Raw genomic sequence first — 26,558 nt, 5'->3', positions numbered from 1 at the left:
GGTGAGAGAGGGATCTTGGGAGGGGTGGATGCTGTCCCCTTTGCAGCAGGGCCCCTCCACCCCACAAAGCTTCAAGCCTCCATCTCCCCTGACATTTACACCTGCTAAGTCACTTGGAATCCCAGCCTGGAGGCCCAGTCCCTGTCAGATCTCTGCTCTGAGAAAAGGAGATAAGCTGTGAGTGACAGGATCTTCAAAGGACACAGAAAACTGCAGTAACCCGAGGCCTAATGGGCAGGAATTCAGTTTAACCCCCGGGAATTCACCTCGAGGCTGCCCCAAAAGTCAAGGGCAGCTACAAGGCTGGTGAAGGCTCCAGCTGGGAGCAGGACTGCTGTGGATTCACAGCCTGGGACAGGAGGTGACCTTTTTGAAGTGCAGAGGAAAGTCGAGAACCTTCCCCTGGAAAGTTTATGGTTAAAAATAAGCTCTTGGTAAAAACCACAAAGCTGTTGCACACTTAACCTCTGGCAGCCCAAACTTCCTCTGCTGACGGTTGATGTTTGGGACTGAAAGCAGAAATACAATTCTGTCTTCTGAAAACAGAGGTGCAGTTCAGCCTGGTTCCCTGTGCTGTCCCCACTCCACCCCTAAATCTCACAGACAGGGAGAACATTCATAAATAAACCAAATGCAAAGCACAGTGCCGGGGTACCCAAATAAATAATAACCCCCTCTCTGGGGGAAGGCAGATCAAACCCAGCCCGTGGCTCTGCCTGGCTCCTGTCACACGTGGATTTCTCTGCACTGGCCACGGGAGGCAAAGGCACCAACCCTGCCCTGGGAAGCTCCCATGGGAGGGCAGCAGGGAGGAGGAATCAGCTGCTGTGCCAAGGGTGGTATTTGGAAGAAAAGGACCCAATCCTCAGGCAAGGAGGTTTTATCCATCCCCTGCTGCTGGGAGCGAGGGATGCTCTGCTGGAGAGCAAAACTCATCCAACCCCAACCTGCCCTGTGCCTTTTCCAGCCTGGCATCTGAATCCCTCCTCTCCTTACTCATAACCACCTCTGCCCCAGGACTGAAGATGATTTTCTCGGGGTTAATGAGCTTTGCAGTTGGAAGTTAATTGATTTCCAAGCTTCCAACGCTCCTGGCGTGAGCAGCCCCCAACGGCCGAGTGCCCAGCTCGGGGTCACGGGGGTGTCTGTGGGGTCCTGCACATTCCCACTGTTCCCTGAACGTTCTGGCTGTCCTAGAGAGGCTCAGAGACCTTCCCAGCAGTGACACCAAAGTAGAACAGGGGCTAATACAGAAGACCACTAAACCTCTCAGGGATTTCCTTCCAATCTGCAGCCAGGTTTGCACTGAGCTGAACGTGCTTGAATTCTTTAACCAAACCTGGAGGAAGTTGCCTGACCAGGGAACAATCCCTTGGAAGCCAAGGTGACAGGCAGACAGCTTCTATTTCTTTGACTCTTAGAAAGCCAAGCACACCAAATCCCAGAACTAGGTCAGTGGTGGCCATCCTGTCCTTTCCCTCTTTATTTTTAGCTCCAGTTACAACCACAACACAACACTGCTACGAGCTACAAGAGATGTGTGATCACAACTGACATGAGACTTGCATGACCCTACACGAGGAATCCAGAATCCCAGAGTTTATGGACACTGGGCCAGCAGCACTGACCCCTCTGTGTTCAGTCATTCATTCTGCTGTTTTTCTCCACATAAATATGAACAAATCCTGCTCTAATCCTGTGGGCAAGATCATGGAATGCTTTGGGTTGGAAGGGACCTTCCTGACCATCCTGTTCCACCCCTGCCATGGGCAGGGACACCTTCCACTATCCCAGGGTGCTCCAAACCCCATCCAGCCTGGCCTGGGACACTGCCAGGGATCCAGGGGCAGCCACAGCTGCTCTGGACACCCTGTGCCAGGGCCTGCTCACCCTCCCAGGGAACAATTCCTTCCCAATATCCCATCCATCCCTGCCCTCTGGCACTGGGAAGCCATTCCCTGTGTCCTGTCAATCCAAAGTCCCCCGAGCCCCGCTGAGCATGGCCAGTGCTGCTCCCCTGGCGAGGGTTGGATCAGGAGCACCAAGGCCATTCCGAGCAGGAGATTTGCCCATGGGAGGATGAGGCAGCTCAGGCCTGGCAGTGCCACCTAAAGGAGGTGGAACAGTTTGGGGTGTAACCCCAAAGTCATCAATCACAGCCTCAGATTTCATGAATACAAAAGCCCTTCCAATTTATTCAAAGTAAATAATGAGGCAACAGCCTGGACAGGAATAACAGTGATGAGCCAGCCTTGCTCAGCTCAGCATCTCACCAAGGTCTGTCACACCTGGTACCCACTGCTGCCACTCCTGTTCTTCCTGTGTGCCCCGTGGCTCCCTAAGCTGGCTCTAAACAAGCCTGTGTGGCTGCTGGGGCTGCTCAGGCTGGGAGTGTTGGACTGTTGGTTGTTCTGGAGCAAAGGAGGCTCAGGGGGGACCTTGTGGCTCTGCACAAGTCCCTGACAGGAGGGGGCAGCCAGGAGGGGTCGGGCTCTGCTGCCAGGGAACAGGGACAGGAGGAGAGGGAACGGCCTCAGGCTGGGCCAGGGGAGGCTCAGGGTGGATACCGGGGAAAATTTGTTCATGGAAAGTTGTCCAGCCCTGGCACAGCTGCCCAGGGCAGGGGTGGAGTCCCCATCCCTGGAGGGGTTTAAGAGCGTGTGGATGTGGCACTTGGGGACAGGGGCCAGTGGTGGCCTCGGCAGTGCTGGGAATGGTTGGACTCGATGATCTCAGAGGGCTTTTCCAACCCTGATGATTTTATCGTTCTGTGATGAGAACCCTCAGGCTGAAGCCCCCAGCAGAGAGGAGTCACCAGCACGGATCCCTCCCCCTGCAGGTCCCCAGCTGCCTCAGGTCCCTCCCAGCAGTGGGAGATCCTCGTCACTGTCACTGGGAGGTGACACATCCCAACACCTCCTGCTGCAGGGGGGTGGGAGCCACAGCAGGCACTGAGTCCTCCCTGAGTCACTCAGGTGTGAGGGCTGCACCAGCCTGAGCTTCCTCTAAAGCTGAGCTTCCTCTAAAGCTCACTCCCTCCCAAGCTGTGTTTTCTGCCCTGTTCCGAGCTCATCCTCGTCCTGTTCCTTTCCCTTGCTCAGGACTCTCCCGGCCAATTTGCAGGCTACAGCACCGGTGGAGCTGTCAGCGAGGCACAGGAGGACTTATTAACATCCAAACGTCTTCATGTAATTCCTTATTATAAAGCAAATTAATTCCAGCCTGAGCCAAGCCCAGCCCCAACGAGCAGCTGGGCAAACACGTCCCTCACACTGCAAATGAACAACTCAGGCAAATCCAGGCAGGGATGGACACTCTGGGAATTGGCACCCCTGTCCCACCGGGCCCAAAGAGGGACCTATCCAACTGCTGGAGACATCTCCTGCTCTGGTTTGAAGGTGGATGGTGGAATGAAGGTCCTGAACACGGAGCTGTGGTGGTGTTTTGGAGACCCTGGGGGACACCCCTTGTCCCCAGCCGTCACTGCAGAAGGGCCGGAGGCTCCTGTGGGTCCCAGGTCCCACCTACAGCCCCTGGCAGATTCCTGACACACCACAAGGGATTTAAAAACCACCTCCCCTGGTTCAGTCTCCTTAAACCCCCACTTCACACGAGTCGTGCCTGCGCTGGGGATGCACCTTATGTTCCCTGGCTCTGGAAAACAGGATCCTGTCCTGCCTCAGCCTCCAGCCGATGCTGAGTGAGGCAAAACACAACATGTGCTGGCCTTTGAGGTGACAAATTATGAGTAAGTGTTTTAATCACCCATTTTACTCTCTTCAAAAGTTCCTGGGGAGGAAATGTCACCACCTGGATTTGGATGTGAACACCAAGCCCAAGTGTGCCAATCGCATGGGGCTGAAGTTTGCAGCAGCCCAGGGTCACTGGGTTCAGGCACCAAAAGAGCTTTCTTTTCCTCTTTTCCACATTAAAAAAAGGCAAAGGATCCACTCAGGGGATGCTGCTGGATCCTGCACATGGCTGGAGGCTCCACAGAAGCATCTTTTATGGAGCATGAAAAGCATCCAGTGAGACATTCTGTGAGTGGAGGAACAACTACACTGTGCTTTCCCAACAAATAAATAAACCCAAAAAATCCCTCCCTACACTCCTGCCCTGGCCCTCAGCACCCTTTCCTTTCCATGCTGGGATAATTCTTGGAGGGTTGAGGAAGCAGCAAGGCAGTGGCTGCCCAAGGGCTGGGGATGCTGAAACCCCTCATGATGACTGAAGATCTCAGGGCTTGTCTCTTTAATCAAAATGAGCTATTTTCACAAAAAAAGTCTCACAGAGAATGATCTTTACTACCTCTCTCCCTCACTGTCAAATCTCAGGATACAGCAGCGACATAGAGCCCCGTTTCCCTGGGAAACCAAGCTAAAAATAGTGGGGCTGGCTGGGGAGACTGGGCCAGGGGTGTGGAAATTGCAGAGATGGCACCGGGGGCCAACATCCCCCTGCTGACCCTGGGTGCTCAGGGATGTGTGTGGAAATCCTGCTGTCCCTGTGGAACGTGGTGGGGAATGACCCTCCTGCCTGGGCAGGGAGAGCTCAGCCCCTCCAGCTGCCCTCGGATGCAGCAGGACTGGGAACCATCCCTGGGCCAGGCTCAGCTGCCAGCAGCTCTGCGGGGCTGGGGGTGGCTGGAACCCCTAGGACAGAACCGGAGGTGGTCACCAGCAGCCTGGGGGGGACCCGTCCCCATGGCGTGGAGGAGGAAACAGCCCAGATCCGGCTCAGCTTCTGCAAATCTGCTCCCAGCAGCATCTCCGTGGGGACAGGAGCAAAGGAATGACTCCTGTGCCAGGGGATGGGGGCTGGGGGGACTGGGGGCTCTAAGGAGGGGTTGCTCAGAGCAGCTGTGGCTGCCCCTGGGTCCCTGGCAGTGTCCAAGGCCAGGCTGGACATTGGGGCTGGGAGCACCTGGGACAGTGGGAGGTGTCCCTGCCCATGGCAGGGGTGGCACTGGATGGGCTTTAAGGTCCCTCCAACCCAAACCATCCCCTGATCCATGAGCAGCACAGACGGGGTTATTCTGTTGCTTTTCACTGCTCTCTGCCTGTACACAAAGGAACCATCACAGTTGGAGTGTCTGTCCCTGCAAACACAAACACATTCCCGGGTGAAGGAAGGGTGCCCAAGGCCTGGCTGCAAACTGGGATTCCTGGAAGGGAGCCTGGCCAGTGAACATTCCCAGGAGGGTGGCACAGGGATGGAGCCATCCCCATAAATCTTCCACAGCTGCCCTTGAGGCTGCCAGCAGACACCAGGCTGGGGTGATGGAGAATGAAAAACACCTTTCCCTCTCCAGTATCAGCTCAACTGAGTTCACATGAGGAAAATCACAAAGGGGAAAAAAAAATCATCTTTTGTGCATTTAATTCAGAATCTAATTACTCGGTATAAATTAGTCAGCTGGCTCCACCTCAGCTTCAGCATGTAACAGCCCATGAATCACAGCTCTGTTCCGGGATGTATGGTGCCATTTAGATGTAAAAATGCTTTATGCAAGGCACCCCGTGGCCCAGGAATATTAATTTATACCACGGGCTCTGGTGGATGAACTGAAATTAAAGCAGATGAGGAGATAAGACACAACCCCTGATCAATGTCTGAAACTGAGGAACAGGCTCTGGGTGCTTTGTAAGGTGGAATCAGCCACTGGAGCTCATGGGCAGCTGGGACATGTGGAGATGGTGGCATTAAATATGGAAGTGGTGGCATTAAAATCCACTGGCTGTGACAAAGATTCTCTGGTCAACAACTCTGTCATGGTTTCCTTCCCCTGCTTGCTCTGTGTCCTTCCAAATATTCCATGTACTGTTCCCATCTGAACTCCCACGGACACAGACCTGGACAGAAAATATTCCTCACGGTAATCCCAACCTCCTCCCACTGAGCCACGTTTCGTGGCAAGAACTTCTCTGGCAGCTCTTCCAGTCAATCCCAGTTTATTCCCGTGGTTTGTGAGGGATGAGGGCTGAGGACTGTCCTGCCTGAGAACAGCACACACATCCCAACTTCCCTATGGAGGCAGCAACACCCACTCCAAAGGCTCCAAACTCCCTTTATAAAGCTCAGCCATCACCTAGGAGTTACCCCAGCTGGAGGGGACACCATGGCCATGGACTAAGGGGATACCAGGGATGAGTTCCTCCTCCCAGAGCAGCACCGAGCTGTTCCTGTGTTTATGCTCCTGCCCAGCTCCTCCTCACCACTCAGAGGAGAACCAAACATTCCTTACAGCCTCATTTGGGGCCAGTGCCCTGGAGCCAGAGTCTGAATTAATTTCCACAGGTGCTGAGTGGTTTTACCAGTGGAGCTCATTACCCCCTGTCCTGCCCCCTCCATGATACTGTCACCTCTGTGGGGACACCACAGGGACAAAGTCCTGCCCTAGGAAGGGAGCACAGGGCAGTCACCCAGAGCTGGCTGGGAGAGGGTGGCAAATGTTCCCTCACACCTCCAATCCCCCAGCCAGCCGTGAAAATAAACCCCCAGTGCAAGAGTGTCTGCTGAGAAAACAGGAAATCTGAATTATCTGAATTATCTGGAGAATTATCTGAACAGGCTGCCCAGAGCAAGGGTGGAGTCCCCATCCCTGGCAGGGTTTAAAAGCCCTGTGGATGTGGCACTTGGGGACAGGGGTCAATGGTGGCCTGGGCAGTGCTGGGGGAACAGCTGGACTCAGATCTTGGAGAACTTTTCCAACCTGACTCTGTGATCCTATGGGCTTCGAGAACCTGAGTTTGTTATTTACACCTGACCCAGGGCTTTGCTTGAATAACACAGTTCTGGGGTGCTGGGAAACACAGAAGACACGAGGTGGAGTTTATTTTATGCATTTTTATCCGTGTGCTTAGGAATTCTGTTTGGATTCGAGGTCAGGGAATTCAGGCTGGCATGGAAACACAGCCTGCTCTGTGTGACTGAGGTATGAACCAGAAGGATTCTGGAGTCACTAGAAAAGAACATTTCAGGTGTGATCCCTTATCTATGGGTTCAGTGGATTCCTGCATCATCCTGATATTCATGGAATTACAGAACCATGGAATAGTTTGGGTTGGAAGGGACCTTAAAGCCCACCCAGTGCCACCCCTGCCATGGGCAGGGACACCTCCCACTGTCCCAGGCTGCTCCAAGCCCCGTCCAGCCTGGCCTGGGAGTGCCAGGGATGGGGCATGATATTCTCTGCAAAGGTAGGATTAATTTACCATTCCATGGACACACTCAATCCTGAATTCACAAATTACAGCAAACGCAGCCCCGTCCCTCCCAACCACAGCAGTGCAGTGCACTGGGGAGTGAAGGAACATCCAAACCTTTCTCTAAATGAATCGGTGAAGAGGAAAACCAGGAAGACCTGAGAGGGGCAATTATAAAGTTGGAGCAAGTCCAGATGAGACCACAAAGCTGCTCTGGAGCCAGGCTGGGAGAGTTGCGGGTGTCCACCTGGAGAGGAGAAGCTCCAGGGAGAGCTCAGAGCCCCTTGCAGGGCCTAAAGGGGCTCCAGGAGAGCTGGAGAGGGACTGGGGGCAAGGCATGGAGGGACAGGACACAGGGAATGGATCCCAGTGCAGGGCTGGATGGGATATTGGGCAGGAATTGTTCCCTGGGAGGGTGGGGAAGGGCTGGTGCAGGTTGCCCAGAGCAGCTGTGGCTGCCCCTGGATCCCTGGCAGTGCCCAAGGCCAGCCTGGGACAGTGGGAGGTGTCCCTGTCCATGGCAGGGTGGGAATGGACGGGCTTTAAGTTCCCTTCCCAGCCAAACCATTCCATGATTTACGAATACGCAAACTGCTGATGACTTCCCATCCTGCACTGCAAACCCATTTACAGCAACCCTACAAAAACGCACCAGAGCAGGCGTGAAGTGTTTGTTAAATAAATAATCACCTCTGCTGGAGTATTTCCACCAGAAAAAAAAAAAAAAATTATGCTGAGCACAAGCCTTTGACAACACAGCTCAGACTCTCCAGGAGAGAGCTAAAAGCCTAATTTTCCTGAAAAACAAACGGAAAAATTATCAAAAGATGAAGGCATCCCATGATTTAATGGCATCACTTCAAACAACAGCACTGTCTGCAGTCAGGCACAAAGCAGGGAGACCAAAAATGGGAATAATACATCACAAGAGGGGGAAAAGAAGGAAGTCTAAATGATGCAATAAAAAATAAACCACATCTTTGAGAGACTCCAGTTAAACAAGCGAGGGGCCACGCTTTGCATTCATTATCATTCCAGCAGCAATTCCCGGGAGACTCGAGCCAGCAGCGCTGCAGCACACACCGAAGCAGCAGGAAAGAGCATTTTAAGTAGGTCACCAGTAAATATGATCACGATGGAGCTTTTGTTGTTGTTGTTTTTTGTTTGCTGTCAGTCACTGCGGCCCTTAACCGAGGGAAATGCTGGAGAAGGAGGGAACCGATGGAACAGCAGCGAGGTGGGCAGAATTCCAGGGAAAAATGTGTGGCAGCTTCCTGAAAGCAGCTGTGTACTCCTGGGATCAGCACAGCAGCATACAGAACTGCTACTGGGCTCCCAGTATGGAACTGGGTGTTTAGAGGAAGGATAAGGAATATATGGAAAGGCCCGGGGATTTCATGGAATCAGAGCATTATCCTCTTTCCTTTCAGATTTCTTTTCCCTCATCTCAGGATTTTTGTGCTGAGGAAATCAACCTCAAAGCACCTGCCCCAGTGACCCCCTGGCTGGTTCTGCAGTGGGGTATGGGGGAAAAGAAGGCAGGGAGGAAGGGAAGGGAAGGGAAGGGAAGGGAAGGGAAGGGAAGGGAAGGGAAGGGAAGGGAAGGGAAGGGAAGGGAAGGGAAGGGAAGGGAAGGGAAGGGAAGGGAAGGGAAACCAAACTGCCCTTTGGAGCTCTGGGGAGCATCATGTGCTGTGTAGGGATGGGACAGAGATGGGAGAGGGACAGGGAGGATTCCTGTGGAGGAGCTGCCTCCTCTTGGCTGTGCTGGGAGGCCAAGGGAGGGATGTCCCAGGCCAGCAGAGCATCACCAGCGCACAGAGCCCCAGCCTGAGCGGCCACTCTGCCCTGAAAGGACAGTGCCCCATTCCCAAAGCCCATCCCCTGCCCCTTCCCTGCCCATGGCACTCCTGGATCCAAATGCTCCGTGTCTGGCACAGGATCCCACCGGCTCCAAAGCAGGATCCCACGTTTGGGTGCTCACTGCCCCCAGCCCTGCATGGCCTGACCAGCGCTGACACGGCTCAGCCGGAGCTGGAGCTTCCAGAGGGGAGAGGAGGGGGAACAAAGGGAGCAGCACGGAGCCAGCAGCTCGGTGTCACTGCCAGCTCTTGCTGTTTGACCCCCAAGTTTAAACCCATTCAATGCTGCCCCAAGAACCAAACCAGCACTCTGCCTCCAAGCCTTGCCTGGAGGAGCCTGGGAACAGCCCAGTGCTGGCCCTCAGGGCCACAAGCAGAGATGGACATTTCAAAAGTGATGCTGCTGGAAAGCTGGAGCATTTCAGAAGTTTTCTGGAATATCTGTCTCTCCTCCATGCCTGGTGCATATCCAGAGCTCCTTCCACCCCAGCATTCCCCATGAGTGGGAAGGAAACCAGGCCAAAACCAACGCAAAAACTCATCCAGCTTCGAGGCAGAGCCCAGCATCGGATGGATCTGAATGTGGGAGCACCAGGTGCTCCTTGGGCTTTTCCTAATTCGGTTTTTATCACCTGAATTGCATTTTCCTCTCAGCACTGCAGCTCCCAAATGAAATCCTTGAAGGAAAGGATGAACTGAAATGGGATGAAATCTGTAGTGAAAGCTACTCCCTGCACACCCATTCCAGCCACAGACTATGGGGAGGTGAGGGGCCCGCAAATAAACTTCTCCCTGGGCCTGCACGGGCAACAAACCCCAAACTCCCCAAGGAGTTGGACCTGATGATCCTCCTGGGTCCAGCTCAGGATATTCCGGGATTTTGTGACCCCATGAAGCTCTTTTTGCCAACTACTTATCAACCCAGCAAGGCTCACAAGGAGAAAATGGCTCATTGTTCTCTGCGGGGGAGGGGCTATGGCCGAGCACCCTGGAGATGCTGGAAGCAGCTCTGGCTGCAGGAACCCCCCATGGACTCCCAGGAAAAGGCAGAAACCCCACTGGGACCCCCAGGAGAAGGCAGGAACCCCACGGGCACCCCCAGGAGAAGGCAGGTTGTTCCTGTGTGCCCAGAGGACACCGTGAAGCCTCCTCAGAGCGGGAGATGCGGCTGCAGTGGGCTGGGGCTGGGCTGGCTGGGGCGATCAGCGGTGGAGCCGCTGCCTGGAGCACAGAACACCAGGATGGGGATGTGGCACCTCCCGGCAGCAGCTCGGGGCCGAGCCTGTGCTGCTGTGCTCAGCTGCCTCCCCACCCATCCCCACACTCGATGTTGTGCCTCAGAATCCCAGGTTTTCAGGGAACCCAGGCTGGCACTTGGATCCTTCCCAGGCTGCACAGCCCTGCCCTGCCCCACCAGCCCGGTGCCAGCAGCACTTTTCCAGGCCAGATCCTTTAAGGTGCCATTTTCCACCATGGAATTCTTTCTTTTTTTTAAAGCACCTCGAAGGGATCCCACAGCTCGGAGCCCAGCACAGCATGGAAACTGGGAATAACACAGCTCCCAGAGCTTTCCTGGGAGTGGGACAGACACGATCAGGATCCTGCCACCACAGCCGGTGGGGAGAGGAGCCCGAACTCAGCTGGCTCCTCTGAGTGGGATTTATCCCAGAATCCCAGGATAGGAAGGGACTGAAAGCTCATCCAGTGCCACCCCTGCCATGGCAGGGACACCTCCCACTGTCCCAGGCTGCTCCCAGCCCCATCCAGCCTGGCCTGGGCACTGCCAGGGATCCAGGGGCAGCCCCAGCTGCTCTGGGCACCCTGTGCCAGGGCTCCCCATGCCCACTGTAAAAAGCTTCTTTATTTGGGGAAAAAATTGGGGAAAAAAATTTGGATTTTCCCCACCAGCACTCCCCTCTGGTTTTTTCCCCCTCATTTAATTCAGCACTAAAACATCCTATTTGGATAATAAATTATTACACCCAGCTCTGGGCAGGAGTTCTCAGCCTGACTCCAGGAACAAAGCAGATTTCCAGGGAAATTTGACTCGGCTCATCCTCAGTGCATCTCTTTTCCAAAGGGGTAAAAAGGCAATGTTTAAGCAACAGCAAATCAAAAGTGATTTAAGGGTCTGAAGGGCTGAAATGAAGCCAACACATTGAAACTCACCACGAAATTACCATAACTGCACTTATGCAAATCTTTCTTATATGACATAAAAAACCCAACACTGCTTAATTTGGGAATTTGGCAGAGCAAAGGGGAAAGAGGAGAGCCATGGATCAAATACACTCAGAAATCTGGGTAAGAAATGACAACCTGGTGTGGGAGGATTTGGAAGGAGAACAACACTCCAGGCTCAATAGATTAAGTTGATCTACTTCAGTTTTACATCAGGAACACGATTTTTTTTCCAGCCTGCTTTACAGCATGAGCCTTAAACCTTCAGCTCACAGATTCAGTTCTGTATCTGTAGCAAAAAACAAAATAAAAGCTCTAAAATATGCTGAGAAATAAACGGTTTTGCCTTGTTTTTCCAATACAGCCACATTTAAATTCTAATTTATCTGACCTCAGCTTCAGAAGGAACTGTTGGGAGGCAATACTTCTGCCAAATATTTAGTATCTAATTAGAAAGGTCCTCAGACATTTCCAAAAATGCCAAGCTTGGGGTCTTCAGCACATCCAGGTCTTATCAGTGAGATCCTCCACACCATCCAGAAAAACCTCAAACCCAACCTCCCCTCTGAGTTCTGTGAAAAATCACTCATTAGAATCCCTAAAGAGACTGAAGTCACTAAACAGAATCATTTTCTGGGATCCCAGTGACCTCTGACAGAGCAGTCACAGAAACACCAAAGCCTTTTGGGGAACAACTCAAACCTGAGCAAAGAGCTGGGCCAGAGGAGAATGGGAGGAAAGGGAGCTGAAAAGAGCAGTTTTGGCTCTGCTGAAGATGCCACAGAGCAGAAGAGCAGGAAAGCTTTGTTCATGTGAATTTTCATGATACTTCGTTTTATGTAAGAATGTAAAAAGTGGCTGGAATATTTTTGATGAGGCTTATCAAATATCCAATACATTAATCAATACCAATATTTTATTGATGATTATATTTCTCTTGATTAAATATTTAAGAGAAAGAGGCATCTTTCCCTTATTGTTTCAAACATGACCAACCTACTGATCCTCTTTATTTTATTAAATTTCCGTCTCTCTAAAAATATTAAGGCCTTGAAAACCTTTACTGTCCAAGTTTTTACAGAAACCTCTTTGGGATTGATCCTCAGAGCTCTCTCCAAACTGAAGGAGTGCAGTTAAAAGGCAAAGCTTTTCCTAAGCTTGGCTCAGGGTCCGGCCCACGGAGCACACCAAGACCTTCACTGGGAATAATGAGAGCCAGTGTGGGAAACCAAGGTGGGAAACCCAGCCTGGAGTGCCCCACTGGGAACAAAAGGAGGCTCCAGGATGATCCAAGGGATGGAGCAGCTCTGCTGGGAGGAGAGGCTGGGAGAGCTGGGATTGTTCAGCCTGGGGAGGAGACCAGGGGTGAGCTCACTGTGGCCTCGCAGGGCCTGAGGGAGCTGCAGGAAACATGGAGAGGGACTGGGGACAGGGGATGGAGGGACAGGACACAGGGAATGGATCCCAGTGCCAGAGGGCAGGGCTGGATGGGAGATTGGGAAGGAATTGTTCCCTGGGAGGGTGGGCAGGCCCTGGCACAGGGTGCCCAGAGCAGCTGGGGCTGCCCCTGGATCCCTGGCAGTGTCCCAGGCCAGGCTGGACATTGGGGCTGGGAGCAGCCTGGGACAGTGGGAGGTGTCCCTGCCAGGGCAGGGGGTGGCACTGGAGGGGCTTTAAGGTCCCTTCCCACTCAAACCAGTCTGGGATTTTGGGATGCAACAGAAGATTTGGGGCTGTGTTTGTACCATCCAACACTTTTTCAGAGCCACTCCTGCTTCTGTCAGGTTGTTAACGGGGGCGGGGTGATGGCTCGTGGAATCACGGAATCATTAAAGTTGGAAAAGACCTTGAAGATCATCAGGTCCAACTGTCAATCCAGCACCACCACCATGTTCATCACTCAAGTGCCACATCCACGGGGTTTTTGAACATTTTCAGGAAAAGAAAGAAGTGTGGATTCGTGTCAAACTTCCCCGGTGCTCACTGAATGCCGAGAGCTGCGGTTCAAGACTGAAAATAAGAATTTGTGATAATGAATGCACTGAACAGAGCCCAGAGCCAGAGAGGAAGAGATTTGTAAGATGAGAAATTTCCATTTTCCTATTCCCACATCACTGCCTGTGCTGGAGGAAATCCCCAGTTCCCAGCACCAAAAGGGAAGCTGGATTGGGAAGGGCAGCTGTGGGATGCAGGAATTCCAGATCCTCAGGAGTGATTGCCTTAATTGCTTTAATTTCTGATCATAAATGTCTCAAGGAGAGCAGGGAGCTGGACAGAGCCTCATAAAATGACACAGAAAACGTTAAGTGCTCTAAAATATGAAAATGCTCATATTTAGGGGTCTGAGGCTTCTGAAACCCTGAGGGAGGAGCAGGAGGAGGAGGAGGAGGAAGAGGAGGAAGAGGAGGAAGAGGAGGAGGAGGAGGATGGCTTTGAGTTTTCTACTCTAGGACTGTCTCACCTCTTCTGACACTCTCAATGCTGCTTTTCCCCCCAGACCACAAATAAGTCCAGCTTCACCCTGGAGCTTTAGCTTGTCCAAGGATGGAAAGGATTCACCTGTTTAACCCAGCAGATCCTTCAGATGGAGACAGGGAATGAACCGGGAAACTCAGGGAGCTCTGCAAAAGGTCAGCGAGAGCAAACATCATCTGTAGTAATATCACACTGAGGTGGAGGGCTGGAGAGCACCTGTGGGTCACTGAGAGCACCTGTGGTCACAGGAGGGGACCTCTGGCCACTGAAGAGGACTTTTGCATCTCTGGGGAGCACCTTTGGACACCAGAGAACACCTCTGGCCACTGAAGAGGATTTTTGGGTCACTGGAGATCTATTTCCACAGGAATTACAGTTACTGAGGAAACCTGGGTCCAAATTCCCAAAGTAATCCATGATTTTTAAGCGCCCTGGGGAAGACTTCTCGAACACAAAACAATTCCAGGAAACACCAAGTGACACCATGGGAATATCAGTCTCCTTCAGCACCCCAAGCCCCAATAACTTCATTTCTACCCAGAGCTCCCTCCCAGGAGGACCCTGGGCACGGAGCTTCAGCATCCAGGAGCCGCTCAGGGAAGCGAAAGCACCAAAGTTCCACAGGGATGCTGGAATAAAGGATGAAAAGGAATAAAACTGAATCCTCTTTCCAGAGGGTTTTGGACAAAATTGGTGCTGACACACAATGGTGCAGGGCACAGGCAGATTAGGGAAGGAAAACTGACCAATAAACCTGGCTGCACTCAAAGAAAGGCCATGAAATACAATTAATTGTTACTATTTATGTTATCAGACACAAGAATTGACTTTCAGATGCAGAGGCTGGGACTCAGATAAAGGATTCACACAAACCCATTGGCCTGATGAGAGCCCAAAGCCCTCCTCTGAGCTCACTGTGTTCTCAAGATCACAAATCCAGGACTGTGGGAGACAAATACTTTTTTCCGTGTCAGGAACACATTGAGAAGTGTAACAAAAAGCTGCTTTTCCATGGGAGTGTGAGCTGGGGAGGCTTCCCTGGCCAGGGACCCACTCAGAGACAGAGAACAAGCAGCAGCAGCAGTGGGAAGATGAGCTTTAAGGAAGGGAATTATCATCTTCTGAGTTCCTTAACAAGTTCCCTTCCCACAGGACAAGTGTTGGGGAAAAGTTGCAACAAGAGTTTTCTGAGATGTAAAAGAATTAAACCAGAGACAGAGTCTCATCAGGGTGCTGTAATTCCACCTCTCCATGCCCTGGAGTCACTCAAAACAACAAATCTTTCATCTGTTTTCCCAAGGAAAACTCATTTCCCAACCCAAGTTACAACTGTGGGGTCGACAGAGGAATTACCAAAGGTGATTATTGGGGAATCGTGGAATGGGTTGGGTTGGAAGGGACCTTAAGGATCACCAGTCCCACCCCTGCCATGGGCAGGGACACCTTCCACTATCCCAGGCTGCTCCAAGCCCCATCCAACTCTACAAACATCATAAATCAAAGGTGAATCTTAGCTACAGGCTAGAGATTTTATTGAAGTCACAAAGACAAGCCAAGAGAATGAGGCCAATTTTCCCAGTTTGTTTTATTTTCCCATTTATTTTGTATAAGGAAACTGTTTTCCCCTTGCCACTGCCCTTCTGCAGGGTACTTGGTGCTTAAAAGCTGCTACCTGTGGGTTCAGGCTCCCCCCAAACCCAGCAGAATTTGCCTAAAAACGGATTATGATTAAAAATGAAGGAAGGTCCTCAGCCCTGGCTGTGACCCCCTGTCAGCTCAGGGATTTCTCAAAGCTCAAGTGACAGATTCGTGCCACCCCTCCTCTGAGGGCAGGCTCTGCCCCAGGACAGGGTCATTTCCCTGGGGAGAGCCTTTGGGAGCCGTGCTCATGTTCTCCTGAAGCAGTTTGGTCTCCTCCTCCTGCCTTTGTCCCAAAAATCCAACATTAACATCCCCATGGTCCCGCTACCCAGAACATGCTCCAGGTTTAGCTCCCTGAATCTCAGCAGTTAATCAAGGTTTCTACCAGAGAAAGGAAAACAGCTTTAAAAGAAAAGAACAATCCTAAACTGATTAAAATCAGCCCAATTTTGATAGGAAAAAGCATATTTATATGACAAATTGAAGGTTTAACCCCTTGCCTGATTGCTGGGCCTGAGCTAAAGGTTTGTCTCTCCACATCAGTGGAAAAAAACATCAAATAAAAAATCTTGAATCCATTTTAATCAAATGATTTGTGTTCCAGGCTGGGCTCATCTTTGAGCTGAGCATTTTTTTCCTAAACAATCAAAATCACCCCAAGTTGAATCTCCTCTGGCTTTGTTTACAGCCAGCACCAAAAATGTACCAAACACTCCTGCTCCTGCACAATGGGCTGAAAATGGGTATTTATGGGGTGTTTGTCTCTATCTCCCTGACAAACCCCTCCACATTCAGACTAAATAACAAAATCACCCCTCAGCTCTGGGAGCATCACCTCAAACACCTCCTCTGAGGTAATGGCATCATTTACACCCTCGCACTTCCCCCTGTTTGCAGAAGCTTTGTTTGCCACCACTGGTGCAAAGAGCAAAACAGCAGAAAAACCATCTGTGTGTTCTTCTCTTTGTAACAAACGGATCCAACCTCCCCAAATCGCTGCAGCTCTGGGGAGGATTTACCTGACAGTCATTTCTGCAGCGCAGGGGGTCAGGGGAATAACGCCTCACCCCCAGTTTTGAGCAGTTCCAGTTCTATGGCTGAAGCTTTGAATACCAGTGAAGCAGCCAAAGTGCTCTTTTTTTCCCTAAAAAAGGCTTTTCTGAATGCCCTGAGGTGTCTCCTCCAGCCCCAGCTCAGCTTTGGGTTTCCCTACACCCACCCCAAGGGATGAGCAGCCTCTGGTGACCCCACTGAGGGGTGACCTCACTTGTCCCCTCCCAGGTCCTGCTCTGCTCAGAATTCAGCAGAAGCAGCTTTAATCCCAGCTGTATCCCTGAGTGCTGAGGGAGGCACCGAGGTGTTTTGGGATGTGCTTCCCCAGGCAAGTCTGGCTTGGTATGGAAGCCTGAGAAACCTGGGCACCTTCCACCAAACCTGGTTTTGAGAGGCTGAGGGCACAGATTTCTCCTCCGTTTTTTTACACCTGTGCACACGGATGTACACAAATAGAATTTCCTACATTTTACATCTATATTAACATATTTTTCCTCTATGCTTGCAGATATTCTGGGCACTGGCACAAGATGCCCAGAGAAGCTGTGGCTGCCCCATCCCTGGAAGTGTCCAAGGCCGGGTTGGATGGGGCTTGGAGCACCCTGGGATAGTGGAAGGTGTCCGTGCCCATGGCAGGGGTAGCACTGGATGGGCTTTGAGGTCCCTTCCACCCAAACCACTGCAGGATTCTGTGATTTGTGCCCATCTATGGATGTACATGGATTTCCCCCAATTTTCTGTATGTAATTTATGTATAAATTCCACCTGCACACACCCATTCCTGGGTTACAGTGACACACGTGCAGGTGACACTGAACCCAACACCCAAACCCCTCCACTTCCCCTATCAAAGAAATTGCTGCCACCTCCCTCATGCAATGGAATGCAGGGATGGAGCACAAGGACAGCACTCAGGGCAGGAGGAAGGGAAGGGCAGGGAATGTGATCTTCCTGAGGATCACCAGGAGCCCTGTGTGGAGCAGGACCTGGAGCCACAGCCCTGGGGCAGTGAGAGATCCCCCTGATTGAGATCCCTCTGAGTGAGATCCCTCTGAGTGAGATCCCTCTGAGTGAGATCCCTCTGAGTGAATTCCTGCCCCATCAGTACCGGAGCCAACGCTCCAGGGTAAGGCGCCAGAGCTAAGGAAAATGAATCCAGGGCACACTAATGATTAAAATTGGCTGACAGGTCCCAAAGCGCAATAGAAAATATAAAATTATCCTCAGGCAAGTGATTTTCTGCTGGAGTTCTACAGGGATTGCTTTTGACTGCTCTTTTAACGCCCCCTTCCCTCCAGGAATCCTGGAAGGAACCCAGGGGCTGAGGCTGCAGACAATGTGGGGATTAGGGAACAGAAAGCATCGGAGAGCAGGGCAGTGACTCCCTGATCCCAACGCGTGGGCAGCCAGACAGAACAAACCCTGCCTGCACCCCCGGGCAGGGAATCGGCCCTGGGAGGAGGGGAACAGAGCCTGGGAACAGGATGGGCCTTGGGCACCCTCCCTGGGGACAGCTGAGCACCCCCAGGGATCAGATCACCCCCACGGGGAGGACCCGACACAGGTGGGAGCCACAGCATGGTGAGAGCACAGGGAGGTGACCACAGCTGGGTCATCTCAGGTGAAGGGCACCCAGAAAGTCCTCAGTGCCCAGCACTGACCACTCCAGACATCTTCTAGAGCCTGAGGGGCTGTGAGGATGTAAAATGGAAAGGACAAATATAATCCTCCTCTTCTACACCCACCCCCTCTTCTCCAAGAGCTCCTCAGGTCCCTTTCTCCCGAGCCCCAGCCCCTGCAGGGACACTGTGGCCACACCCAGAGCTCCCAGGAGCTGCTCCCTGCCTTGGCAAACCCAGGACGAGGGCACTGAGCTCTGAGTTACTGCAGAGCACCTCTGCTTCCTGCTGGCACCAAGGGCAAAACACGATCCACATTTCACACACCTGCTCCTGCAAGGGACCACTGGATTCTCCCAGCTGTTCCAGGCACTCACTGCACCCCAGCTCTCCTGGGCTCTGGCAGAAGATGTCCATCCCTGAGGTGGAAACAGCCAGGGGAGCTCAGGCTCATGGGCACTGTTTTTGCAGGCAGATATGAACTTATTGTGGCCACTACACCAACACCTCATCCAGCTTCCCATCATTCCTGTTGGGAATTCAGGTGCATTGTAAAAAAAAAACCCAAATCCAGCTGACTTAGTGGAAGTGTGACTTGAAGTCCCATTAACTCCATTACAAACAGCTCCCAGAAGCCTCATGTTAGTTTTCCACTGTATAAACACTTATTTGTGATTCACAATCTCAAAGTAAGACAATTCCTACCAGGAATAACTCTTAAAAGACCCAGCTTTGTGAAGCTTTCATGGGTGATGCAAAGAAATGTGAACTCAGGCAAAACACTCCCAAATGTGAAGCCTTTGTGCCCAGAAGCAGCTGCAGAGTGCAGCACTGAGAGATGTCACCTCTGTAACTGCTCTGAACTGTCCAAGCTATTTCTTGCTGGAAATGTCCAAAATTCCCAAATAGACATGTCAGCAGTGAAGTTCTCAGTTCAAAGAGTTTGGAATAAAAACCAAAACCTGTCAAAAAGCATCTGAATGAGAAGGTTTGGGTGTCCCCAGCACAGCTGACACCAGCAGCCTCCTCCTCCCCTTCCCTATGAACACAGAATGGCCCTGAATTCCCATGATTTTATTCCACAAAGTTAAAGGATCATTACCCACCACCCCCCACACAACCACAGGTGCCTGTGACACCTCAGCCCTGCCAAAACCTCCCAGCAGGGATTCAGGATGGGTCTGAGATGGCTGGAAACTGCTTTTAATATTCAACGAGAGCTCCACAACCCACGGGAGCTGCTCCCACATCCTGGGTGGAGCAGAGCTCTCAAACCCCACCATGGGTGGGATCTTCCCAAGAAACTGAACTTTTAGGCTCGAGATTTTCCTGCTGGCTCCAGTCTTTGCTCAGAGCAGCAGCTCCTCAGGCAGGAGGAGAAAACTGACCCCTGCCAGGGGCACATGACCCGCAGCTAATCCTGGTTAATGAGGAATTCCCCCAGCGCCTCTCCAGCAAGGGGTCAGCTAATCCCATTCACTGACAGCAGCTTTTGACTCCAGGAAAATGGGAAGTGATGGAAAACATGAATATTTCCTTCTGTTTTGATTTACAGATACTGCTTTGAAGAGGGAAACCATGACATTTTATATATTGGGAAACTAAATGCAAGTTGTCCTGTGCATTGCCCTTCATCCAGGAACTTTTATTGGATGTTGGAGAAAAATGGGCTTCTAGAGCAGCTCTCCCATTTACCCAGCTGTGCTGAGATTTGTCATTTGAAGCACTAAAATAAAGCTAATATTGTGTTAAGTGGAGCTGATCAGCACACAAATGTATTTAACTGCCATTCTCCTACAGACAGTGATTAGATGAAGCCTAATTATTTTTAAAGATAGAAATGCCATTGTTAAAATCAGTGTAAGAAACTGAGAATCAGCAGTTTCCACCTTTAGGAGAGCAGTGCAATACTTGAGGCTGATGCTCACAACATCCTTTGTTCAAGTGAAGCAGCTGTGCCTGGGGCTGAGTGGGGGACAGGTGACACAAGGGCTGGTGCTGGGGGGATCCATCCGAGCACAAGGAACAGCAATTTTGGGGAATTGGACACTGAACATGGGACCTGGATCCCTCCAGGTGCTCTCATCCTGGGAGGGGAGGAGATGATGCAGATTAAGGATTAAATACCCCCAAATTCGTGGTTTTATTAGGATGGTAAAGCCAATCACCAGGAAAAGCATGGAGAGTCTCCAAATGGGAGAAGAGACCATCTCTGGGCAGACTCCTTCTTCTCCCCTTGTCCAAATCAGCCTGCCTTGATGCCCCTGTTTTTTTCCTTTTTTCTCCCCCTTTTCCTTCAGCTCTCTCCAGGCCATCCATGGAGTGTTCAGCAGTTAATATGCTTCTGTCTCCAATTGTGCCAATTGTGTCACAGCCCATCCCCACACCAGAGACCTGGCAAGGCCCTGAGGAGCATCAGCCACCTGCAGGTGATGCTGGATGGAAGAGCTCCAGGGACCCCAAGGATTCCCAAATAAAGTGCATTGCTTTACAGAACCTCCCGAGCCTTTGAGAGCAGCCTTTGAAATGCAATGATATTTAGGGAAAAGCAAAACCAGAGAATGTTTTCTGTCGCTCTGCAGCACTGAACTTCCCCAAACAAGTTATGCCAGCACTGAGAATTCATTTCCAGTGGATTCAGCCCCTTCTTCTTGAATTCATGGAAAAATACCCAGGGACCTAAAGTGACCAAAATTCCCTCTTGCTTTCCTGCCACTCGCAGCTCTGTATGAAGATTTCCCTGTAAAGACTCCACTTTATCCTTTATCCACTCCTGTGGAGCATGGGACCAGCAAAGCCAAGGCTGCATGTGCTGAGCAGTATCATTCCTCCTGGGAATCTCCTCTGGAAGAGCCAGGGAACAACCCAAAGGTCTGCTTGCTCCACACCCTGCTTCTCCCCAGAGTTCCTTTTGTAGCTGCAGTGCAGCCACTGCCTGGTGCTGGCATGGGCAGCCTGGAATTCCCTCCTGGGATCCAGGTGACTCTTGCTGCTCCAGCTGTAGCTCCAATCCCAGATATCCCACAGCTGATTACCAGCTTTGGCTCAGGGATTTTCAAGACAGACAGACTTCAGGGAGCAGAGATGACATTTTGCAGCTCAAGCAATAAATCAGCTGCTGGTACTGGGATAGGGGGGCAATCTGAGCAAAGAAAAGCTCCATCTTAATTTTAAATAAGAAGAGTTTGGCTGTAGGAAGCCCTCAGGAGCCATTGTGACACACTCCAAGTGCATCTTCAGTGATCTTTGTCCCCCAAACACCCGTGGCTGTCACACACATATGGGGAAGGCAGAAGAGGCAAAAAGTGTTGTAGGTAAAACATGTGTCCCAAAAATGCCAGGAAAAAAGGTCAGTCTGGTATCCTGGGATTGCAGTGAAGTAACACAGCCCCAGCTGGAGCCCAGCCCCACAGTGACTCCAGGGATGACCTGGCACTTTGGAATGGTGTCCAGCAGCCCCAACCCCAGCACTGACCTCTTGAAGTGACTGGCCAGGACTCCCACAAGCTCCCCGATCCTGCTGTCGTTGGAGGGGTCGTTACTGAAGAGACAAACGATGAGATCCTTGTTGTCTTTGGTGTGGAACACCACAAGCTGGTCCTTCCCGTTGGAGACACTCAGCCCCACCAGCTGTGGAGAGAAAGGGAGAACAGCATTGGGTGTGCTGATATAAAAATGTTGATGCCCTGTCCCTGGCAGTGCTCAGGCAAGGCTGGACAGAGCTTGGAGCAGCCTGGGACAGTGGGAGGTGTCCCTGCCCACGGCAGGGGTGGCACTGGATGAGCTTTGAGGTCTTTCCAACCTGAGCCATTCCATGATTCCCTGTGCCTTTGCCGCTGCCAGGCTGCTTCTCTCCTCTCCAGGATGCTCCCAAGCTCCACCATGGAGCTGAGGGGTGGCAGTGGGTGGGTGCTCCCCCAGCAGCTGAGTGAGGTGAAACCACAGCAGCTTTGTGGAATTCAGAGTCTGGGAGGTGTGAGGGAGTTTCCCCACCCAGCCTGGGATGGCTCTGAGCAGCTCCTGTGCCACTGCTGTGCCCCTCTCCTTCTCCAGGGCCATGGGGCACCTGCCAAGGATGGCACCAGCTGCTCTCCCAACAGCCCCAGGTAAAAGCTCTCCCCAAAAGCTCCATGGGATGACAGCACTGGATCCCACATTCACCAGGAGTCTGCCCAACTGCATCTTCAAACCCACATACGCTGGGAAACCAACGGTGTCTGATGGCCTCAGGTTGTGCCAGGGGAGGGTGAGGTGGGATACTTGGAGAATTTCTTCACTGAAAGGGCTGTCCAGCCCTGGTTGTCCAGCCCTGGCACAGCTGCCCAGGGCAGGGGTGGAGTTTCCATCCCTGGAAGTGTCCAAAAAATGTGTGGATGGGGCACCAGAGGACGTGGTTTAGTGGGGGTGCAGCTTTAGTGGGGGCTGGACTTGATGATCTTAAAGGGTCTTTTTCAACCTGAACACCTCAGTGCCCCTGTGATTTGCAGGTAACACAAGAATTTAGGAAGAATTTGAGTTGCAAACCCTACAAAGCCACAACGATTCCCATGTTTAGGCATGGATGAGGGCTGGCTGTTCTGACAAAATAAATAGGTGCCAGGGTTTGGTTTGGGTTTTTTATTTTCTGGCATTTTCTATGTTGTCTGCTAAGTAACTGCACTTGGCTCACTAAAAGCTTTGTCATCACCTCACTAAGGAAAAGCAGGACATTTTTAGGAGGGGCAATCTGGGAGCACAGGTTACTCAGATGAATATTAGAGAAAGCAAAAAAAGGATCTGTGCTGGGGAAACAAAGTGGATGGAGGGCAAAAAAAGCCTCAAAAGGCAACTACAGCAAAGCAGAGAAAGGGAAATAGAATAAAATAAATAGAATATAATAAATGGGTTAAAATAAATAGAATGTAAGAGATGGGACAAAATAAATAGAGTAAAATGGATTAAATAGAATATAACAAATAAAATAAAATAAAATAAAATAAAATAAAGGTGAAAGGATGATGACTACACAGAGACCACAGAGGACTTTCCCTGCCCATTAAAGGGCTCCTTTGAGGCATCCAGAGATTTGCAGAGAGAAGCCCCACTCCTCTCCAAGTGAGAGGCCCCCATAAACCACTTTGTGGAAGTTAAAGTCTCGTTATTCCCTTGTTTAAGGAAGAGGCTCCTGTGTTCCCCAGAGCCTGTGTGAGCACCAATGGAGCTGGAGATTCCCGACTCCCTGGGTTTGCTTCAGCAGTCACAATGTGTTATTTCCAAGGAAGCTGTTCCAGCAGCTCTGGATGCCTCACACATCCCAGAAAAGCCCAGCCCAGCCCACAGCAGCATGGTCTGGGCCCTATTTTTGGGATGAGACACCATACAAGGTCCAGTCCCTGGGATTTTGTTGGTTTATTACCCCAGGAGCTGAAGGACAGCAGCTGCTGCTCCTGGAACCCCGGGCAGGGCCCTCTGCTACCAGTTCCACCAGCACAGGTGGAGTTTATTCCCTGTTCAGGCTATTCTGGGGTTGTGAAATGCTTTCCAAACAAGCTCCACTTCATGCACAGGCATTAACAGCTGCCTGGCTTTATAGTGTCCCTTAAAATTAATTTGCATGCCTAAATACCCTCCTGTGAGCACAATAGCACCACAGGGACTGCTGCCATCAAGGTTTTAAATGTGCAGCGAGTGTGAAAGATGAACAAGTCGCAGTGTCGGATTTGAAAAGGCAATTTAAACATTAATTATTCAACAGAACCCTGTTAGGAGGCCAAGAGCCCTTCAAAATCTTCCCATTTCACCCCTCCCCACAAGACTCTGTGAGCGAATAAATGCAACACAAAAGAAATCATTTCAGAGAAGGTGCTTATCTCAGTATTTACCAACACTAATATTGGCCCTGCTTGAAGAGCAGGAAAAAGTCCTCAGCTTCTCCAGAACATCCTTTATTATGTTCATCACTGGAGGGGAGAGGTGGCTGCAAGAGCTCTTCTGCTGCTTGGGTGCCTTTTAATTCCTCACAGCCATTACCTGCTCAGTTTTAATTCAGGTAAGAACAAGAAGGTCACTGTGGATTGGTACTCTGAGGCAGTGCCAGAGTGCTGGCACATGGAAAATCCACAGACAGAATCCCCCAAAGCAGCTTCTCCATATGGAGAATCCACCAGGGCTGACAGGGAAGCTGCTGTTTGTCATGTGCAGGGAATGACACATTCCTCACCCAGAGCTATGGGATGGTTTGGGTGGGAAGGGACCTTAAGGATCACCCAGTGCCACCCCCTGCCATGGGCAGGGACACCTCCCACTGTCCCAGGGTGCTCCAAGCCCCATCCAGCCTTGCCTGGGGACACTGCCAGGGATCCAGGGGCAGCCACAGCTGCTCTGGGCACCCTGTGCCAGGGCCTGCCCACCCTCACTGTAAAGAACTCCTTCCTTCCACCTGAGCCAAACCAAACCTGTTTAGTTGCCAGCCCTTCCCCCTGTCCCAGTGCAGAGCTGGCACCGTGCAGGGACACGAGTGACTCCAACCATGGCCAGGCAAACCTGGCTGTGGGCGATGGGGAGCGATTTCCTCAGCTGAAAACAAGTTTGTGTCTGTAGCAGCCATCAGCTGACTGTCTCCAGTGAGATTTCCATGGAAACACCACCCCTGAGGATGCTGCTGTGCTGACAGGGTGCTTTGAAACGCTGACAGGGAGCAGCAGAGGGAGCAGGCAGAGGATTCCAGCCGGGTTCACCTCTGTGCGTGGGAAGGACGCTCCCTCTTCCCAGAAAACACTCATCCAAACGTAGGACAGGGCTGCTCCACGGATACACATCCCAGCTCATCATCATCCATTTGCTCCTCAAAAAACCTTCAGAGCATTTCAAACAATTGCTCTTTTCCCAAAAAGGAAGGAATTTCTGTATCACTGACCAGCTCCTTCCACTGCCTCCCTCACATGGTGGAAGGGCTCCTGTGAAGGGGGGGATCAGGCACAGAAAAACAGGGGACAGTGTGCAAGGCAGCTCAGGAGTGGAAAAATAACACAAATACAAACATTAGGTAACAAATATAAAACAGAACTACAACAAGGAACAAACAACTGCTCTGCAGGATTGACTGTTTGCCAGAGGTAAATTTGAGAAATCCTGGCAAGAGAAATACAAATGGAGTGGCTTCAAACTGGAAGAGAGTAGGTTTAGGCTGGATATTAGGAAAAAATTCTTCCCTGGAAGGGTGGGCAGGCCCTGGCACAGGGTGCCCAGAGCAGCTGTGGCTGCCCCTGGATCCCTGGCAGTGTCCCAGGCCAGGCTGGATGGGGCTTGGAGCAGCCTGGGACAGTGGGAGGTGTCCCTGCCCATGGCAGGGGTGGCACTGGAGGGGCTTTGAGGTCCCTTCCAATCCAAATTCAATCCATGATTCTATGAAATACTTTGTGTCCTGTGTATGAATCAAAGACACCCCAAACTCTCTCCTTCTCTCCCTTTCCTGCAGCTCGGGGGGCTCCGGATCCATCAGCAGGATCAGTGCCCACCCCAGCCCCTGGAGCAGCCCCGCTGGGCTCGGGCAGGGCTGGGGCTGCTCCCCAGGACCACAGGGCAGGAGGAGCCGCTACAGGGAGAGGCTCTGGCCAACAGAGCTGGAATTTTACACCACAGAATTTACCAAAGCTTGTTTTAATCAAATTCCCAGCCTGGAATATTACCCTGACACCTGTTTGGGTCAGCAGAGGATCTCCTGGACCCATCCCTCCTGTGCCAAGCACTCCGGGACCCCTGGAATACCAAGGACTCCTGCTCAGGTCAAAGAAACTGGCCAAGAATCCCTGTGTGGTTGATTACTGAAGGGAATAACTGCAGATCTACCAATAAAACTGATTTGTATCTGCAAAAATGTGAGAATTCTCAGAGCAAGAGAATGGTCTGCCTGCACAGACCATTAACTGCTCGTCCTGAGGAACTGCAAAGCAGCCACACAACCAACACAGAGCCAACACAGAGCCAAAACCACAGCCAGAACACAGCCAGCACAGGACCAACACACAGCCTGCCCTGGGGCTCTCTGTAGGAATGGATATTCTGTCTTAGACACACTTTTTTTTGGTGAAAAAGCAACAATTACTGACATTTCTTAGTAACAGATATTCTCTAAGTAACCTGCCATTGTACCTGACTTGCTCACCTCTAATTTTTCAGGCTTTAAGGATTTCAGAGGGAAATGTTCAGGTGACCAACAATGACCTGGTCTTGTGCTGTTGTAAATGTACAGTCTGCACCTTTACACCCATCAGGCACACAGGTACAGCAGACATTGTTCTAAACCTCTGATAAACACAGATTTCTCTCTAATCAGCCCTGCAGTCAGTGAATTTCAGTGACCTGGACACTTTGGCTAAGGTAAGAGAGGAGAAACCAGCAGTGAGAAATCCTGATGGACAAAACCCCACCTTGTCCACGTCACCAAATAACACCTGTCTGGGAACAGCTGGGAAATCAGGTGTGGAAAACCCCTCTGCTAAAAGGCTGTGAGTGTGCGAGTGTCTGAGCTCTGCTGAGAGGTT

The 26,558-nt window shown here is 51.4% G+C and overlaps 1 protein-coding gene across 1 annotated transcript in view; it reads right to left on the bottom strand.

Annotated features, from left to right (window-relative positions):
- Positions 1–26,558, bottom strand: part of MYO1D (myosin ID) — a 155,589-nt gene that overhangs the window by 35,090 nt on the left and 93,941 nt on the right. The window contains exon 21 of the mRNA XM_032134297.1: positions 21,512–21,666. Within this exon, the coding sequence (XP_031990188.1) occupies positions 21,512–21,666 (155 nt within the window). The remainder of the gene's footprint in view (positions 1–21,511; positions 21,667–26,558) is intronic.

Source organism: Corvus moneduloides, chromosome 26 (genome assembly GCF_009650955.1).
Source record: "Corvus moneduloides isolate bCorMon1 chromosome 26, bCorMon1.pri, whole genome shotgun sequence".
Taxonomy (NCBI): Eukaryota; Metazoa; Chordata; class Aves; order Passeriformes; family Corvidae; genus Corvus; species Corvus moneduloides.
Note: the sequence above shows the minus strand (reverse complement) of the source record. Positions and strands in the feature narration are given on the sequence as shown.